The sequence below is a fragment of the Aegilops tauschii genome, chromosome 4 (assembly GCF_002575655.3).
Source record: "Aegilops tauschii subsp. strangulata cultivar AL8/78 chromosome 4, Aet v6.0, whole genome shotgun sequence".
NCBI classification, from domain to species: Eukaryota; Viridiplantae; Streptophyta; class Magnoliopsida; order Poales; family Poaceae; genus Aegilops; species Aegilops tauschii.
The window spans coordinates 14501965-14523200 of NC_053038.3; the positions used below are offsets into that span (position 1 = coordinate 14501965).

Sequence of the window (21236 nt, forward strand, 5' to 3'; positions counted from 1 at the left end):
GGGTTATAGGGAAAGCATGTACGTGGTTACCGAATGTTGTTCGGAGTCCCAGATGAGATCTCGGACGTCACGAGGAGTTCCGGAATGGTCCGGAGGTAAAGATTTATATGTGGGAAGTCCTGTTTTGGTCACCGGAAAAGTTTCGGGTGATATCGGTAATGTACCGGGACCACCGGGAGGGTCCCGGGGGTCCACCAAGTGGGGCCACCAGCCCCAGAAGGCTGCGTGGGCCAAGTGTGGGAGGGGACCAGCCCCAGGTGGGCTGGTGCTCCCCCCCACCAAGGCCCAAGGCGCATGGGAGAGTGGGAGGGGCCAAACCCTAGGTCCAGATGGGCCTTAAGGCCCACCCTAGTGGCGCCCCCCCTCCTCCCCTTGGCCGCCCCCTTAGATGGGATCTAGGGCTGGCCGCCAGCCCTTGGGGGTGGAAACCCTAGAGGGGGCGCAGCCCCTCCCCCCCCCCCCTATATATAGTTGAGGTTTGGGGCTGCCCAAGACATGAGAACGTCTCTCTTTCGGCGCAGCCATACCCCTCTCCCTCCTCCTCCTCTCCCGCGGTGCTTGGCGAAGCCCTGCGGGATTGCCACGCTCCTTCATCACCACCACGCCGTCGTGCTGCTGCTGGATGGAGTCTTCCCCAACCTCTCCCTCTCTCCTTGCTGGATCAAGGCATGGGAGACGTCACCGGGCTGCACGTGTGTTGAACGCGGAGGCACCGTTCTTCGGTGCTTAGATCGGAATCAACCGCGATTTGAATCGCTGTGAGTACGACTCCTTCATCCGCGTTCTTGCAACGCTTCCGCATCGCGATCTACAATGGTATGTAGATGCACTCCCCTTCCCCTCGTTGCTAGATTACTCCATAGATTGATCTTGGTGATGCGTAGAAAATTTTGAATTTCTGCTACGTTCCCCAACAGCACGTATGGTAACCGTTGTGTGACAAATTGGAAGCATGAGATATTTCTTTGATTGTATTCCTTTGTGTGGAGGTCGGGGGCGCTCGATGGTTAACTCCTACCAACCTCCCCCCTAGGAGCATGCGTGTAGTGCTTGGTTTTGATGACTTGTAGATTTTTGCAATAAGTATGTGAGTTCTTTATGACTAATGTTGAGTCCATGGATTATATGCACTCTCACCCTTCCATCATTGCTAGCCTCTTCAGTATGGTGCATTGCCCCCTCTCACCTTGAGAGTTGGTGCAAACTTCGCCGGTGCATCCAAACCCCGTGATATGTTACGCTCTATCACACATAAACCTCATTATATCTTCCTCAAAACAGCCACCATACCAACCTATTATGGCATTTCCATAGCCATTCCAAGATATATTGCCATGCAACTTTCCACCGTTTCATTTATCATGACACGTTCCATCATTGTCATATTGCTTGCATGATCATGTAGTTGACATCGTATTTGTGGCAAAGCCATCGTTCATAATTTTTCATACATGTCACTCTTGATTCATCGCATATCCCGGTACACCGCCGGAGGCATTCATATAGAGTCATATCTTGTTCTAGTATCGAGTTGTAAATGAATAGAAGTGTGATGTTCATCATTCATAGAGCATTGTCCCAATAAAAAAAAGAAAAAAAGGAAAGGCCAAATAAAAAAGAAAGGCCCCAAAAAAAGAAGGAAAAAAAGAAAATAAATAAAAAGGGACAATGCTACTATCCTTTTTCCACACTTGTGCTTCAAAGTAGCACCATGATCTTTATGATAGAGAGTCTCTTGCTTTGTCACTTTCATATACTAGTGGGGATTTTTCATTATAGAACTTGGCTTGTATATTCCAACGATGGGCTTCCTCAAATGCCCTAGGTCTTCGTGAGCAAGCAAGTTGGATGCACGCCCACTTACTTTCTTTTGTTGAGCTTTCATACATTTATAGCTCTAGTGCATCCGTTGCATGGCAATCCCTACTCCTCACATTGATATCTATTAATGGGCATCTCCATAGCCCGTTGATACGCCTAGTTGATGTGAGACTATCTTCTCCTTTTTGTCTTCTCCACATAACCCCCATCACTATATTCTTTTCCACCCATAGTGCTATGTCCATGGCTCACGCTCATGTATTGCGTGAAAGTTGAAAAAGTTTGAAAATTCTAAAGTATGAAACAATTGCTTGGCTGAAACCGGGGTTGTGCATGATTTGGATATTTTTGTGTGGAGAAGATGGAGCATAGCCAAAGTATATGATTTTGTAGGGATGAACTTTCTTTGGCCATGTTATTTTGAGAAGACATGATTGCTTTGTTAGTATGCTTGAAGTATTATTGTTTTCATGTCAATATTAAACTTTTATCTTGAATCTTTCGGATCCGAACATTCATGCCACAATAAAGATTACATTGATAAATATGTTAGGTAGCATTCCACATCAAAAATTCTGTTTTTATCATTTACCTACTCGAGGACGAGCAGGAATTAAGCTTGGGGATGCTTGATACGTCTCCAACGTATCTATAATTTTTTATTGTTCCATGCTATTATATTATCCATCTAGGATGTTTTATATGCATTTATATGCTGTTTTATATGATTTTTGGGACTAACCTATTAACCCAGAGCCCAGTGCCAGTTTCTGTTTTTTCCTTGTTTTTGAGTATCGCAGAAAAAGAAAACCAAACGGAGTCCAATTGACCTGAAATTTGACGGAGACTATTTTTGGACCAGAAGAAGCCCACAGAGCATCGGAGATGGACCAGAAGAGTCCCGGGCTGCCCACGAGGGTGGGGGGGGCGCCCACCCCCCTGGGCACGCCTCCCTGCCTCGTGGACATCCCGGAGACCCCCTGACTTGTTTCCGACGCCAACACCTCTCATATATACCCAAACTTCCAGAAAGAAACCTAGATCGGGAGTTCCGCCGCCGCAAACCTCCAGAGCCATCGAAAACCAATCTAGACCCGTTCCGGCACCCTGCCGGAGGGGGGGGATCCCTCTCCGGTGGCCATCTTCATCATCCCGACGCTCTCCATGACGAGGAGGGAGTAGTCCACCCTCAGGGTTGAGGGTATGTACCAGTAGCTATGTGTTTGATCTCTCTCTCTCTCTCTCTCTCTCGTGTTCTTGAGGTGATACGATCTTGATGTATCACGAGCTTTGCTATTATAGTTGGATCTTATGATGTTTCTCCCCCTCTACTCTCTTGTAATGGATTGAGTTTTCCCTTTGAAGTTATCTTATCGGATTGAGTCTTTAAGGATTTGAGAACACTTGATGTATGTCTTGCCGTGCTTATCTGTGGTGACAATGGGATATTCTCGTGACCTACTTGATGTATGTTTTGGTGATCAACTTGCGGGTTCAATGAACTTATGCATATGGGTTGGCACACGTTTTCGTCTTGACTCTCCGGTAGAAACTTTGGGGCACTCTTTGAAGTACTTTGTGTTGGTTGAATAGATGAATCTGAGATTGTATGATGCATATCGTATAATCATACCCACGGATACTTGAGGTGACATTGGATGGTTTAGTGATGAATCTAATTATAGTAAAGTAATGCACCCCTTCCAATTAGAAACAGTCTGAAAAAACGAGTCATGTGAAAAAACAGAACACCAGGTGTGATACCTCCTAGATAACACTACTTGATATATCAGATGAGATCAGATTCCCCACTAATTAACTGCTGGTACTAGCTAGAATTTTGCACTCAAAAGCAAAAGCTACAATTTCAAGATAAAATCATCTCAAACTTAACTTGTTTCACCCCTAAAACATGCATATAATATACTCCCTTCTGTTCCTAAATATAAGTATTTGTAGTGATTTCACTATGAACCACATACGGGTGTATATAGATGCATTTAGAGTGTAGATTCACTCATTTTGCTTCGTATGTGGTCTATAGTAGAACCTCCCCAAAGACTTATACTCCCCAAAGACTTATATTTAGGAACGGAGGAAATATATGGGGAAGGAATTAACACTAGTACAAATTCTAATTGGTGTCGTCGATGGCAACGACTGAAGCTGCTGCAGGAGGTGCTGTGGCCTTGTACTTGTACCACTTTGCTATCCAGAGGTAGACGATGAAGTTGAGGGCGCTGAGCACGGCCAGCACCCAGTAGAAGTAGTCGAGGTGCCCCCGGTTGAGGTTGTCATCCGGGATCCACCCGAGGCCGCCGTTCCTCGTCGAGATGGCCGTCACGATCACCACCAGCAGCGTGCTCAGGTAGTTGCCCAGCGCGTTGGACGTGAGCGACAGCGCCGACCCCATGCTCCTCATGGCGTCCGGCGACTGGTCGTAGAAGAACTCGATCTGCCCCACGAACGTGAACACCTCCGCCGCCCCCACGATGAAGTACTGCGGCACCTGCCAGAAGATGGACATGGGCAGGTACTCCTTGGAGTCCAGCATGCCGTGTGTGGCGGCGACGTGGAGCCTGACAACTTCCAGCACCCCGGCGGCCACCATGGAGAAGATGGATATCACCAGGCCGATGCCCATGCGCTGGAGCTGCGTGAAGCCGCGCGGGTGGCCCGTGATCCGGCGCGCGGCGGGCACGATGAGCCGGTCGTAGGCCAGCGCCCAGACGATGACGGCGATGGTGTCGAAGATGGAGAGCGAGGCGGCGGGGATCTTGAAGGAGGCGCCCATGCGCGGGTCGAGGGTGTTGCCCTGGAGCACGAACATGGTGCTCATCTGGCTGTACACCGCCGACATGACGATGCCGCTCGCCCACACCGGCAGCAGCCGCACCATGCTCTTGAGCTCCTCCACCTGCGTCACCGTGCACAGCCTCCACGGGCCCTCGTCCTCTTCTTCAGCGCCGCCGGGCGTCGTCACCACGGCGGCCTTGTCCAGGCACCTCAGCTGCTCCGTGTGCTCCAGCCTCCTGCTGCCCTCGATGGCGGCCTTGCCGTCCGGCGACGCCACCTCGTGCAGCAGGGAGGGGTCGGCGGGGAGAGGAACGTGCGACTTCCTGCAGGCGGCGACCACGACCTGCAGCATCCTGGTGAGCGGGCTGCCCCCGGGCTTCTGGTACCTGTAGAGCCTGCTCCCCATGAGGAAGCTGACGACGGCGACGGCCATGGCGGCGGCGGGGATGCCGAATCCCCAGCCCCAGCCGACGTTCATCTGGACCCAGACGAGCACCGAGGAGGCGACGAGGGCGCCGACGTTGATGGACATGTAGAACCAGTTGAAGAAGGAGCTCTTGCTGCGCATCTCGCGCGGGTCGGCGTCGTCGAACTGGTCGGCGCCGAAGGAGGAGACGCAGGGCTTGATGCCGCCGGTGCCGACGGCGATGAGGTAGAGCGCGGTGAAGAAGGCGGCGGTCTGGCCGGCGGCGGGCTTGCAGCCGGCGCAGTCGGGCGGGCGGAGGCCGGGCACGGTGGCGGTGAGGGTGAGGAGGGCGAGGCCGGCGATGTAGAGGGACATGAAGGCGGCGATGGTGCGGAAGCGGCCGAGGTAGGCGTCGGCGATGAAGGCGCCGAGGAGGGGCATGACGTAGCAGGTGCCGGACCAGTTGTTGACGTTGGTGGCGGCGGCGGCGTTGCCCTGGTGGAGGCGGTCGATCATGTAGTTGACCAGATTGGAGCTCATGCCGTAGTAGGCGAGGCGCTCGCAGCACTCGTTGGCCAGGATGAAGGGGCACGCCCTCCAACCCCCCGTCTTGCCCCTCACCGCCGGCTCGCCGGAGAGATTCACGGTCCCATCCATCGTCGTCGCACCCGCCGCCATCTCGCCGGCCGGGGGATCCAATAATGCGAGCTTTTGTTTTGTTGTCGAGGGATATACTGTACGTGGTAGATAGATAGATATAGGGTAAGTCGCAGCAGGTATTCCAAGATCCACACGTATCGGAGTCTGAATTTGATTCTGCACGTATCCAACGTCAACTCCTCTTGGGCCCGAGCCTCCACGACAAGCGTGTATTACCTGGCCATGCAAAAAAAAAACATGTATTACTGATACGGAGGCGCTTGGTAATTCACGTGATAAATAGGTTCCTTTTTTCAGCACATAAACCTATTTATTAAAACTTTTGGAAAGCTACAAACGAATCTGTCTCTCATCCCTGCGTCTCTCCTCCAAGAAAAAATGGCTAGGGTTTCTGTCTCCCGTCAGCAACGTTGTCAATCTGCCACGTCTCCTGTGGCCGTAGAGCCATGGGTGAGCCGTGGATCCCGGTCCTTGCCAGTGGGCCGGAGGGCTTCATTTTTAGATTCTTCTTCAAGTTTTGTTAGGGCTTGTGTCCTGGTCAGAAAGTGGCTTCTTGAAGATGGAATAAGGTTCTCCCCGCCTAGCCCCGTTTCGATGGTCCGTATAGCATCGTTGGAGGGCGTGTGGAGGTGTGTCTCCGACGGATCTCGCGAGATTCGGTCAGTGGTTGTCTTTGATGGATCTACTCGGATCCGTTATTTCTTCATCTTTGTTCTTGTGTCTTCGGTTGGATCCTTCTGATATAAACTTCTCTTCATCGGTGGCGGTTGCTTTTCTGTTGTGTTGGTCCTATGTGGCCTTAGCACGACGACTTCCCAACTGTCCACTACGACAAGTTGTGCCCGGCTATACTGAGGGAGGGGCGATGATGGTGGCGCATTTTTGGCTCGCTTCAGTGATTGTAGTCGTCTCTAGATGGTCTACGAATATTGATGTAATTGTTTATTATTTCTGGTGTTCATTATACTGTCATGATTGAAGATGAATAGATTAAAAGTTTTTCGGAAAAAGAAATGTCATGCATCGGCGGCAACTTATGCATGACGGTGGCGGCGGATCGACGGGTGACACGCAACAAATTCGTATGTGGAGGGGTGCTAGCTGGAGGAAGGCGCTTGTTTAGGTGAGTTTTAATCGCCGAATTATAATTACGGATAGTAATAATTACATGACAATGATACTATTTGGATAGTAATAATTACAGGACAACTATAATTGGATAGTAATAATTACCACAATAATTATATATAGTATTGTGGGTGCTAAACACGTTTTGGCCCTAAACATTCACCAAGGTCACTAATAACTGTAGCAAAATTTCATGCGTGCAGTTTTGCTTCCATGGGAAGCAAACTTTATTTCCAATGCTATTCAAATTTGCTTCCATCGCAACTAAGATTTGCATCAATTCATAAGGAAATTATTTCCAAATAGTTTCTTTTCAACACGTCAAACCGCGCTTCCATATCGACTTAGATTTTGATTCCATGGTTAATGGAATTTGCTTGAATGTATACACAGAAATTTATGTAGGGATATACATCCGTAAAACATTGGGACGTTGGCAGCATGAAATTAAATTTGAATGGTTAAAGCAGAATGCACTAACATTATTCTTTTTTACACAGTATAGACGCAAGTGCTCATACATACGCGTATACACTCACTCCTATGCACACACGCACACCCTACCCCTATGAGCACCTCTGAGAGACTGGGCCGGCATATCATCTTGAGATTTACAAAGTCACCGTAGGCGCCTCATCGTCGACGGGAACGTCTCCTCCCATTGAAAGCATAAGTTATTACAGTGTGTTAGAAGCTTTTTTCTGTGGGAAAGAAGCTTTATTCAACTGTCTACGAAGCACAATGCACTAAATCTTAGAGCATGTTTAGTTGTAACAAAAACTTCAGCCAAGTTGGATACAAAATGAATAAACAGTCGTAATGTATTCCATGTGCGACAATGGCGAGCCCATGGGGTGAGGTTGCTAGAGCATGTCGATGAGGCAACTTAAATTAATTTGCTTCTAACCTAACATAAATTTATTTCCGTGATTCATCCATTCAAACAACATATTTGCCAATAGTACAATGCTTCCTAAGTTCGCATTGTATGTTTCCTAAATACTAGAGACCCGCTTCCCTTTATTAGCCTTTGGTTAACTTCACTGTGAGATACATCCAAGTACTTGCTGTTGAAATATGCCCTAGAGGCAATAATAAATGGTTATTATTATATTTCTTTGTTCATGATAATTGTCTATTGTTCATGCTATAATTGTATTGTCCGGAAATCGTAATACATGTGTGAATACATAGACCACAACGTGTCCCTAGTAAGCCTCTAGTTGACTAGCTCGTTGATCAACAGATAGTCATGGTTTTCTGACTATGGACATGGGATGTCGTTGATAACGGGATCACATCATTAGGAGAATGATGTGATGGACAAGACCCAATCCTAAGCATAGCATAAAAGATCGTGTAGTTTCGTTTGCTAGAGCTTTTCCAATGTCAGGTATCTTTTCCTTAGACCATGAGATCGTGCAACTCCCGGATACCGTAGGAGTGCTTTGGGTGTGCCAAACGTCACAACGTAACTGGGTGACTATAAAGGTGCACTACGGGTATCTCCGAAAGTGTCTGTTGGGTTGGCACGGATCGAGACTGGGATTTGTCACTCCGTGTGACGGAGAGGTATCTCTGGGCCCACTCGGTAATGCATCATCATAATGAGCTCAATGTGACTAAGGCGTTAGTCACGGGATCATGCATTGCGGTACGAGTAAAGAGACTTGCCGGTAACGAGATTGAACAAGGTATTGGGATACCGACGATCGAATCTCGGGCAAGTAACATACCGATTGACAAAGGGAATTGTATACGGGATTGACTGAATCCTCGACATCGTGGTTCATCCGATGAGATCATCGTGGAACATGTGGGAGCCAACATGGGTATCCAGATCCCGCTGTTGGTTATTGACCGGAGAGGCGTCTCGGTCATGTCTGCATGTCTCCCGAACCCGTAGGGTCTACACACTTAAGGTTCGGTGACGCTAGGGTTGTAGAGATATGTGTATGCGGAAACCCGAAAGTTGTTCGGAGTCCCGGATGAGATCCCGGACGTCACGAGAGGTTCCGGAATGGTCCGGAGGTGAAGAATTATATATAGGAAGTCAAGTTTCGGCCACCGGAAAAGTTTCGGGGGTTACCGGTATTGTACCGGGACCACCGGAAGGGTCTCGGGGGTCCACCGGGTGGGGCCACCTATCCCGGAGGGCCCCGTGGGCTGAAGTGGGAAGGAAACCAGCCCCTAGTGGGCTGGGCGCCCCCCATGGGCCTCCCCCCATGCGCCTAGGGTTGGGAACCCTAGGGTGGGGGGCTTCCCACTTGCCTTGGGGGGCAAGGCACCCCTTCCCCCCTTTGGCCGCCGCCCCCCACCCTAGATGGGATCTGGCCGGCGCCCCCCCCCCCTCCCAGGGGGCCTATATAAAGGGGGGAGGGCAGCACCCTACAGCCTTGGGCGCCTCCCTCCTCCCCTGCTACACCTCTCCGTCTCGCAGAAGCTCGGCGAAGCCCTGCCGAGACCCGCTACATCCACCACCACGCCGTCGTGCTGCTGGATCTCCATCAACCTCTCCTTCCCCCTTGCTGGATCAAGAAGGAGGAGACGTCGCTGCACCGTACGTGTGTTGAACGCGGAGGTGCCGTCCGTTCGGCACTCGGTCATCGGTGATTTGGATCATGGCGAGTACGACTCCGTCATCCACGTTCATTGGAACGCTTCCACTCGCGATCTACAAGGGTATGTAGATGCACTCCTTTCCCCTCGTTGCTAGTATACTCCATAGATGCATCTTGGTGAGCGTAGGAAAATTTTAAAATTATGCTACGATTCCCAACACTTGCATGCTTCTTAGTGCTTGCACTGATCGCCTTCATATATACCTGTCTTGCCGACACCTATCTACCCTGAAGCCAGCACCCACCTTCTTGAAGAATATATCAGTTAGGCATGATGTGTAAGTATCCAAGGTAGGAAGCAACAGTTGGTACTACATGTACGGCGAGTTGGCTGATGTGCATGAGGTGCGCCCGTATCGTCACGGGTGCGTCTGAAGAGGCTGCACGAACACAACATGTTTACTTTCAGGGGTTCAATTTCACCGACACTTTCAGGGGAACATAACATGTTTACTTTTAGGGCATCAGTAACAATTTCAATTTATTACTCCCTCTGTTCCTAAATATAAGTCTTTTTAGATATTCCAATATGGATTACATACGAAGCAAAATGAGTGAATCTACACTTTAAACTATGTCTATATACATCCGTATGTAATCTATATTGAAATCTCTAGAAAGACATACATTTAGGAACTGGGGGAGTATGTGATAATGTTGGATTGCAACACTTTGTGTATCAGGGATATGTGACGTATCATTGGTTGACGCTTGATGACGCTTGAGTTTCTTAGTACTCTATGGCACAACGTTGGGTTAAACCCAGGTTGAGAAGATGAACGGACCACCTTCCGTCTCATGGACCAATACTTCAACATCATTCTCACAGCGTGGTGCAACTACTTTGGTTTTGACAACAACGATGAGCACATCCTCTATGTCTCTTACTACCTCAAACCACATTCAACTGATTCATTTGGTCAAATGAATTACCAAGGCTACAGGTTTGGGGTAAGTTGCATCGAGTGTCCTGCTATTTGATATTTCTATTATGTTATCACTAACTCGTTGCATGCACTAGGAGTAGTTTTAAAGGTCAATGAAGAGAATATGCTTATTCTTGGGAAGGCCGTGAACCCCGTCCCCTACTCGCCCAACGAAGGGGCAATTCTTCTGTTCCACCTTGCACACCAAGCAAATTGCGCACAAGGAGACATCGCGTGTGACGGAGTGATCACCATGTTAGCCAACTCCCTTGGCTTGAACTTCACCACCCTTCCCCCCATTGTTCATAACACCCTTGCCAATATTGTTCTTACTAGTGTTGGAATGGCAATGGTTCGCCGTGGTCGTCATTGTATTCAAATTCTGGAGTAGGACACTTGTTCTCTACTCCCATGCCTAACCGTTTGTCATAGAGAAAGGAATTTTGCATTATATGCAACAGGAAGGAGATGCAACATTCAAACAAGTTGACGAAGATTAACTAGCGACTGATGAGAAGGACGAACAATCCGAAGAAGATGCACAAGAGAAAGTGCCCTACACCACGTACGCCGACATCCAAAACCTCGAGGGCTCCATCAACAATTTACACTAAAGTAAGCACTAAATAGGATATAGCAAGATACTTCTGAAAAAGGTATCCTGAATTCCTACATACTGATAGCAGGAAGTTAAGGAAACTTCGGCTAAGATCTTCCATTGCCAGAGCCGAATATGTGAACGATGCATTTTTTTTTCACTTGTGTTTTTTATTTGGATTCTTTTTTTTAATACTACCTCCGATCTAAAATAAGTGTCACACATTTGATAGTTCAAAATTGCGACATTGGCCAGATTTTTTTAGGAAACTAAATTTTGCTTGAAGGAAACTAATAACTGTGGCGTTTGCTGGAGATTACCAGATATCCAACATTGGCCGTTAGCTCTTCCAAATTTTATTTTACTTTTTTGAGATTCCAAATTTTATTTCTGATGCTATTTCAAATTTGCTTCCATCGCAACTAAATTTCAAATTAATCTGTCCACCCATCCAAATTCTGTCCTGAAGAATAAGCCAATAGATATAAAAAATCTAATCAATCTTATCTTGGGTGGTGAGCCCAAACCTTCCACACAAACCTTGGCATGTCGGACTTGATCAGGCCCACAAATCGGCAGTGAATGCCATCATAGCCAATGTTTATTAAGAATCGGAAAGCAGTTACAAAATGGCCAGGCCACCAAGTTACACACAGAGCAGCAAAGGCTACGAGAATAGCCTCAGAAGCACCCTAAACAACAACAACAAACACATCTAGGCGCGAGGGCCGCCAAATGCCTAGAGAACTCCAGCAGGGTCCTGAGATGCTTCGGAGCCGATTTCATGGCGCTCAACCACCATGGGTATGCTGCTGTCGTCGCTGCCAGTGCCAGGGATGGGGAATGCCACGTCCACCCTGGTTCTGAACAAGACACTTTTAACATGCAGTATATATGAAGAGACCAGGGCCAGTCTCGACAAATCAATCAGCCCAGCTTCATTGATGCTATCTGGGTAGCAAGCTCCATGGCCTCCTTGACCCGGGAACCATCACTTCCCTGCATTAAAATATGAGATTGCATTGCAGGATTATTCACAGATTGTATTAGCTAGTAACCATAATTACTACTAGTACTAGACTTTGACCAAAGTTTAGATGCCTAAACAATGAATGATGCCTCCTCACCTGGCCCTGGGCAAGACCATTCTTGCCGCCGCCTCCTTTCCCCTTGAGTGGTGCGATTGAAGGCGTAAGCCAATCCAACACCTTGAACCCATTGGGTGCGTCCGGAGGTACACCCGCATAAATGACAGCCTTGTTCGATGCCTCGTCTGTGCTGAATACCATTATCGGCAGACCCTGGTGGCACCAGCACATCCAAAGATTTGATTGACAAAAAGAATACAACAAATTTAATGTTGTAATCATTCATAAAATAAATAAATAAAATTGTTGGAGCAAGTTGGAAATTATGTTGAATCTATAGCTATTTTTAGATGATGGGAATGCTACTAGACAGAAACGGATTCGAGTACCGACCTTGAAACGGTCCATGGCTTTCACAACTGCTTCCCGGACAGCAGTGGTATCAAGACCCACATCGGCATGAATAACACAGAAGGGTTTTCCTTCAGAAACAGCAGCTTCTGCGGCATCTATGGCAGTCTTGACAGCCTTTTGGATATTTTCTTTGCCCATTTTCTTCTTCGCCTCCCTAAGTTGATCCTGATATATGCAACACCTATAATCAGCTTTCTTCATTTTAACTACCAATACTAGAATACCAAATATATCTTAAATATTCTCTCTTTGACAAGATGTGATAAATGAACTGAAGCAATTACAGACCTCCAACTTTGAGACATTGCCTTTTAGATCAGCTTTTCTTGCAGCTGGGATAGCAGCTGCATCCAGTGTATTCTTGATGGACCCAATTTTCTGATGAAGAAATGTCATTCTTAGATACAATCTAATATAAAGCAGATCAGCAGAAAATGGGTATAAAGTACAACTGACATCGTCTATTCATATAAAGGTTAAGGACATCATATTTCTAAGAAAACAAACAAAAAACACAATAACTTCTAATAATATCCAATTTAGCAGAGTATCGCAACCATATAGCTCACACTAAGAGACATAAGCACAAATGGGGAAAGCCTAGTACCTTTTCTAATGTCGCTCCGTCCAGTTTAGATGCTTCATTGATATCAGTCTCGATAGATGATGCCAACTTCATAGCCTGTGAGGCGCACTCAGCAGTAACGGCTGTTATCCTCCGAACACCTTTTGCGATACCCTCTTCAGATATGAGGGCAAATGCTGTAGCATCTCTAGTGTTCGAAATGTGTGTACCTGATATACATAATCTTTAGATGGCATAAACACACAAATGTAGAATTACATAGTAGAACAGAGTAGTAAAATATACCTCCACACAGCTCAGTTGATATGGATAACCACTCTTTGCTTTCAGGGTTTGCAAGCACATCTTCCACTTTGCGGCCAATCGATACAACTCTTACAGGATCAGGGTAGATCTACGAAGTCCATATGTAAAATGAATTACACAAAACAACAGGGCAGGCAAACGAGATATGACAACATGGTATGTCAAGCTGGGTAAGAGAACGCACTTCACCAAACACAGCTCGCAGACCATTTATGCGCTTTGCGTCAGCTAATTTTATTTCTTGTGCAGATACCTCCAGCTCATCCTCTATTTGCTTCTTCACTATATCCTCGATTTTTCTCAAATCTTCAGGCTGAACAGGTTTCCCTGTTATGTACTAACAGTTGAGTTGACAAGCCGAGGAAAAGCAAAAGGTGGATGCAATATAAAAAGAATCACGGCATACCATGGGAGAAATCAAATCTCAGCTTCTCTGGAAGAACAATGGAACCTTTCTGGTCAATATGGTCACCAAGTACTTCCTACACTTGCAATAGTGAAACCATCATGAATACAAAAAAAGGCATGCACTGTAAAATCTGAGAGGCTTGAAAACATACCCTTAGAGCAAAGTTCAGCATATGGGTACATGTGTGGTTTGGAGCAATGAGAGTACCCCGTGTGTAATCAACCTACCAAGAGTAACAGAAGTATCTCAATATAATCTAGCAAATTTAACAGGTTAACTGATCGGTATAAAGAAATTAATCAGTAAAGAATGTTACTTTGCATTTCACTTCATCGCCAACAGACAATGCCTTGGAGTCAGGCCCTTCCAGAAATGAACCGATGTGCAGGACATAGCCAGCAAACACTTGGACATTGTTCACAGTAAAAGATCCAGATGGCCCCTCTATACTCCCAGTGTCATAGATCTAATCCAGAAATATCATATGGCATGTCAAAAGAGATTCATACAATGCACGACGCAACTCTCGAACATGCATGAGAGCTCCGTATCGTTCACTAAAAAGAGGAAAAGTTCATATATACAACCCCAAACCCCACACGGGATAGAGGTTACATGCACGCATTTGAAGTAGAACAAGAAACGACCATAGCAGCACGGTGACTTCAAATAAACGAGAAAACATCCATGGTTGTTGAACGCAAATTGCAATGTTTGTTATGCAATGTACGGGTATTAACCTGTCAGATTTTGATTGAAAATTTGAAGCCAATGTATTGTATGGGCAACTTTGAAGCCCTCAACACTATTTTCCTCAGAGTGAGACTGGATACAACCATAATGTGGTGTTTGAAATGGTGTAATGACAAAAACATTACTTCAACCATTTATTTAAGAGTGCTGTAGATTACTAGGATGACATAAAAGAAACAACAAAGAATACCAATCAGGTTTCAACCAACGGGAGGTATCACTCCAGGGTGCACTAAATCATTTTTTTTTGTTCTGGTTAGAATCAAAGAATAACTTTCAAACAGAAATTATGTGTCACTTTACAAATGAACCAACCAAAATAATTATGTTAAAATTAACAAAATTATTGTCATGTGGGGCCATTGCTACAAAAGGACACCCCATTAGACATCAGCTCAATAGTTACTATAGAAAATATCTAACTCACAAACTAAGGTAACAATCAAGCTGATGTCAGATAAGGTTTCTTCCTGTAGTAATGGCCCCACATGAAAATTACATTAAAAAAATTGAATGTCGTGCTTATTCAGTAGCTGAGCTGACAATTCATTGCATGATTGCAACTCAAGAGGTGATTGCACTTGACATTTTCATTCAACTACACCAACATGACACTGTTGAAAGTGAAGTTGTACCTGACCACCCTGTTCTGCATAGAAGCTTGTGCTTTCCAAAACAAGACCAAAATCTTCATCACCAGATGCAGAGGCTATGAACTCTGAGCCAGTATAGATAGCTTTCACCACACTGCTATGTACCTGCAAAATGTTTTAGGTACATCAGCCATAATCAATATACAAGTGTTTAACCACAAGGCAAAATATGAACAGTGCAAGAACAATCAAAGCTAGTAGCCAGGTAAATTCAGAACTTGAAGGTGATTCGAAGAGGGGGATCGCTTTGTAAATTTTTGGGCCAAAGTAGAATGAAATTCTACAAAATCCCAAACAGGCACTGAATATTGGAAGGAACTGTGCTTAATAGCCAAACCATAAATAAATAATCTAACCTCGTGTTGGAATTTCGGGCTATCATTTGTGCTGGCAAGCCCCTGATTGCGCAGCTGCGATGTAGCATTAGCATCCAGGATAATAGATTTGCCGCCAGCCTGCAAGAAAAACATATATAACAAAATCAGAAATAAGTATGATATATAAACCGTAACAGACAAGAGTTGCCCAATCAATTGAGTATCAGTGGCATATAAGAGATGCTCAGTTTAGTTAATTACAACATTATTAAACAAAAAAGAGCAGGAATATTACTTGGATATCATAAAAGACCACAAGTGAAGAATTAGGTTATACTCCCTCCGTCCCATAATATAAGAACGTTTTTAACACTAGTGTAGTGCCAGAAACGTTCTTATATTTTGGGACAGAGGGAGTACTATTTAAGAAGGAATAAATACAACCTTGTAGCGAGCATTCCTAGCCTTTTGCCTTGCTTCTTCCATAGAAACATTAAAACCCTCCATGTCAACAGATAGCCCAAAGTCAACTGCCATGACCTATGAGATAGGAAACAACGACGATACCAAGAAAAACAGACAATAAAAGCTTTAACAACAGCATAAGCATGAAAATATAGCACTGTCAAATTAATTTGATAAGATTTACTGATGAAAACATGAAGAACAAACCTCAGTCAAATCAATTGGATAGCCATAGGTGTCCCACAGAACAAATGCATCCTGAAAGTACAAATAACTGTTGCAAACTTGCAATACATGAAAGATAGCAATATAAACTTGAAAACTTCAGCAGGATGTAACAGAACATTGATAAACATAACCGAAGTATGATCTAAGAGACATGTTTCTATGCAGTCAACTCAATTCTTAAAATAAGGACAAGGAAAAGAATTATTCCACATTACTGATCAAGTTTACCAAACAGTCAAATTCCTTAGTTTTTGACATGTTTCTCGAATACGAAGGAACGAATAGAAATTAGAATGACACGATAGAGAATATGATCAAGTTAACCGGATAGTGCCTCCTACACAAAATTTGAAACAACATCCAAGAATAACTACCGACATATCCGACAGACATCCAAGTTCTGGTTCCTAATGTCATTTTAAGGGGTTCGGTCAGTTTGTGTTGCCCGTGAACTATCCGAACCATTTTCACCCCTGACAGCAAACCATTTTCATGACAGGATAGTTAGATTCTCAGGCATTGTTCTTAAGGCGGTAAGGCGACCTAAGGTGAGCACCCACTGCCCTGAAACCTAAGCGCTTAAGGTGGGCAAAACTGCAATGCACTATCAGGGCGCCTTGCCACCTAAGCGTCCAAGGTGGGAAGCCTTAAAAATAATGCTCTGAGGCCTACTGGAGAGGGAGGAAAGGCTAGAGATATTCAGATCAATCTTCACTTAATGAAAATGGATGACAATGCTATCTAGCAAGGATAAGAACCTATTCCAACTATTTTAATATGAAATGTATGCATCTTATTAATCAGGATACCTTGTCTCAAACTTCATAATTTATATCATCTCCTAACTATTTTCACTTGTCAATGGACATCAACATGAGATAACACAACACATGCTCAGACAACAAATAAACTAAAGTCTGCTTAGGTGCAAACATCTTCTAGTGAAAACAACATAAATCAAGTAATACGGTGGTAATTCAAAACCAAAGCACTTGCCTGGCCACTAAGTACTGCCCCACCATTCTCCTTGACAGCATCCGCAGCTTTCTTAAATCTCTCATATCCCTGAAAATTACACCAACAGCACAATCAGTTAACCACCTGAACCGCCACAAGAACAGACAATACATATTATGACGGTTCTAAGAAAAGAACGGTCAACTAAACTTCAACTGTAAGCTTTCTTAGTCTCTGTTGCTATAATGAAACACAATAGCAAGGCACCTAGGAAAATTCAAAAAAAAAAGCAAGGCACCTAGTAGGAACCAACCTTAAAATATAAGCATGATAAACAGAATCATGCCCATGTGGAAACCAAATAAATTGGATTACTAATGGTCATTTCATTGAAAAGATGAGAACAATTTATCATGTATGCTAATTATTGTGATTGAACTAAGCTGATGTAAACCAAGATTGAAACTATCACCCTGGATGTGTTCCTTAATGTGTTGCCTCAAAACAAGACACTACCTGGTTACTCAGCACAACACGTTAACATATTATATATATAAAGCCTTTAGCAGTATCGCACGAGCAAAACAGTGGTACAGAATATACAAGGTATAAACTGGCCCAGAGCCTCCGGCAACAACAGAAATTTAGGTTATCTGATAACAAACTAGCTAAATTACTTTGAGACTAACACATGTTTACAAGGATAAAACACTGCCTAAGAGTGTGCAAACACTCGGATTTGATTGCAATGAGCCAATGAAATTACTTCAACAAACATCACTTGGGCCAAATTGATGCACTGATATGCAAATACTCCTGGCAACCAATATTACCTTCGCTAGAGTGTTCTCAAAGCTTGCCTCTTCTTCTTTAATTATACCTTTAATCTTCTTTTCATTGTCCTTCAGCTCAGGAAACACATCACCCATCACTCGGACAAAAACATCTACAAGGCTGTACAAGAAAGATACAAAATAATGGCATATCAAATACCAGATTCAAGAACATAGTTTAAATTAGCTAGAATCCTGTGTGGCATAGTTTTCTTTTCTTGTTGTCATATGACATCTCTACAGTCATCCTCATAAGCCTTACATTGCATGTTTAGCATCCCGAGTAAACAAAAGGCTATCCAAAGTATACCATTAACGAAAAAGTACAGAATACAACGGATGCAGGTTACAGTTCTTACGAGCTAAAAAATCCTTGCTTTGCCATCAATTTTTGATGACCAAAGTGAACAGCACGTCTAAGTATACGCCTTAGAACATACTCTCTTCCCTCATTTCCTACAGCAAAACTCCTATTAGAACAAAGAAACATCATTGTATAACACAAAACAAAGCCCTGAAACATTGTAAAAATACTGCTAAACAACATTCCTCGGTAGGGGCCCATCTGAAATCTAAAAGAGATAGTTCGCAATGAACTAAACCCACAAAAATTTAGCATCTATGACTTCATATTTACAGGAAGGGCATTAATGCATTTCTTCTAAAACAGGAAATGCAACTCAGGTCTCCAAACTAGTGATTTAGACACATGGATGCCTAAACTAAAATTAATCAGTCAGGTTCAAAACAACTAGCCTCCGTAGAGTGACTAATCATTTTGGCTGACAATGGGCCGTACAGTGATCTATCTTTTTTCATTCAAATTCTTCAAAATTGGAAATGTCAAACAATTGGTGACTTTATTATGTCCATAAACTCCATTTTATTCCAGTGCCACATCCATATCTTGAATAAAAATGATCTTACATATGTAACAGAAAATTTGGGAGCATGATAAATTTCAAATGAACTTATATTTGAGGAACCAAAATAACACAAGCGCACAAGCTTATTATGCTCACTTGTGGACATATATGAGATAGAGCTACTTAAACATCCTATTGTGTAGGATGTAATGCAGCAAGCAACTTAACAAGGCATTTAGATGTATTGTTATTATTATCCATCTGTTTACACAATTAAATAATACTTATATGGATCGCAATCGTTTTAGATAATGTGTCCCCAACCAAAACAATATGAGCTCACCAGGTTGAGAACCATCAGCAATAGCAAAAGAAAGGGTTCTTATGTGATCTGCAACAACCCTATATGCCATATCAACTTTCCCAACATCATCGGATCCTACTTTACCAGAGTATGGTTGAATTCCAGCGCCTGCCAGCTGCATTCATAATGCATAACGAATTGACAATGAATATCATTTACTTTAGGCAACAATTTATTGCTTCAGCAAAATACTCTAGTCACAACTCACAAGCACAAAAGAAGCTGCAAGTGCGCATCTGGGAAAAAATACCTTGTGGATGGCATCAAACAATGGCATGAATACATCTGTGTCGTAATTGCTCATTTTATTCTGAAGGATAGACGTTAAACGCTCAAGCCCATTCCGGTGTCAACGTGTTTTGCTGGCAAGGATCTCAAAGTAGCGTCTGATTCCCTGTTGAACTGGGTATTAAAATAGCCAAATGTCAGTGCATAGTAGAAGAGATAAAAAGCAAATAGGAGTGTTGCACGCAGAAAACAGAGTAACTGGCATGTTAACCTGAATAAACACGAGATTCCATATCTCAATACATGTAGGGTCATCATTATTCACTAGTGAAGCTGCGTCACGGTTGCCAATACGATCAAAATGAATCTCTGTGCATGGTCCACAAGGACCTGTGTCGCCCATCTCCCAAAAGTTATCCTGCTCAAAGAATGCATTGTTGTAATACTCTTCTTGTTTAATAGCTAGGGACATTCAGACAGCAGTATACGCCCAACAGAAACGAAGATACAACATAATAATGTGCAAAACAGCCAGGAGCTGGACCAAGAAAGCAAGCATATCTAGAATACCTTGCAACCGAAAGGCAGAACTCTTTCATTCGGTAGATACTTGAGCCATATGTCTTTCGACTCGGTATCAGGAGCGAGACCAGCCTTGTCATCGCCACCAAAGTATGTTGCATAAATCCTATCAGTGGGCAATTTGTAGACCTGCACATACATACATACATATGAAATAGCAATTCCTATCAGTCTTTCATCATTCTTCTTATTTCTGCTTGTGAAATAGCAATTTGATTGATTGATTGATTGGTTGATTGATAGCAAGAGGCAAGAGTAGGTAGGTAACCTGTGTGAGTAGTTGCCATGCGTATGCGATGGCCCCGTCCTTGAAGTAGTCCCCGAAGGACCAGTTGCCGAGCATCTCGAAGAAGGTGTGGTGGTAGGTGTCCTTGCCGACGTCGTCGAGGTCGTTGTGCTTGCCGCCGGCGCGGATGCACTTCTGGGTGTTGCAGGCGCGGCGCAGGCGGCCGAGCGGCGAGTCCGGGGCGGCCGTGCCCAGGAAGACCGGCTTGAACTGGTTCATCCCGGCGTTGGCGAAGAGGAGCGTGGGGTCATCCACGGGCACCACGGGGCTCGACGGCCACGGCGTGTGCGCCTTGGACTCGAAGAAGCCGATGAACTCCTCCCGGACCCGGGCGGACGGCCAGTCCGGCGGCGCCTCCATCGGCGAGCCGGCGGCCGTGGATGGTCGTCGGAAGGAGGAGAGGTGGGCGGCGGCGGCGGCGGCGGGCAGAACCCTATCCCTAGCGCTTGGCTTGGGGTTGAGGAGCGCTGTCAGGGACAAGTGTTGCAACATACTCTTTCATTTAATGAAAGAAGGAAAATATGAGGCAGGGAACGAATGCCAAGTTTGTGTGTGTGTGTGTGTGTGTTTGCAAAAACCATATTTAAAATTTTCAAAAAAATCGAAAATAATTCTGCACAAACTTTTTTCGCGGGTGATAAATTGTATTACTCAAATCATAGTGTCCATACATTCAGCAAAAGCTAGCTCAACACCAACATCTGGACCAGAACCAACCCAAGTCATGGTTCGTCCTTCTAATTTAGCAAATCTAGCTAAGCAGCCGCTAACTTTATTTTGAGAGCGATCTATATGAGTAATACAAGAACCACGAATTCCCAAAACATACTTGATCACCTTAACTATCCAAGAATAAATAGATCTGTCCAAATCCCTCGGTTGGATCAGATTGACTGCAAGAATAGAGTCCATCTCGACAATGATAGGTAAGTCACTCCTCTGAAG

The 21236-nt window shown here is 44.7% G+C and overlaps 1 protein-coding gene and 1 pseudogene across 1 annotated transcript; both read right to left on the minus strand.

The window, feature by feature from the left end:
- Window positions 1–3955: 3955 nt before the first annotated feature.
- Window positions 3956–5805, minus strand: LOC120963202 (protein NRT1/ PTR FAMILY 8.2-like). Its single transcript, XM_040387779.2, has one exon. It carries the CDS (start codon window positions 5699–5701, stop codon window positions 3956–3958), a length of 1746 nt encoding a protein of 581 aa, XP_040243713.2. The 5' UTR covers window positions 5702–5805.
- A 5727-nt stretch (window positions 5806–11532) lies between these two features.
- Window positions 11533–20798, minus strand: LOC109786146 (alanine--tRNA ligase-like; annotated as a pseudogene).
- Window positions 20799–21236: the final 438 nt, after the last annotated feature.

Bases quoted from the DNA above. Each gene is read 5' to 3' on its own strand.
- LOC120963202 (XM_040387779.2), bottom strand. From the start codon at position 5,701: ATGGCGGCGGGTGCGACGACGATGGATGGGACCGTGAATCTCTCCGGC.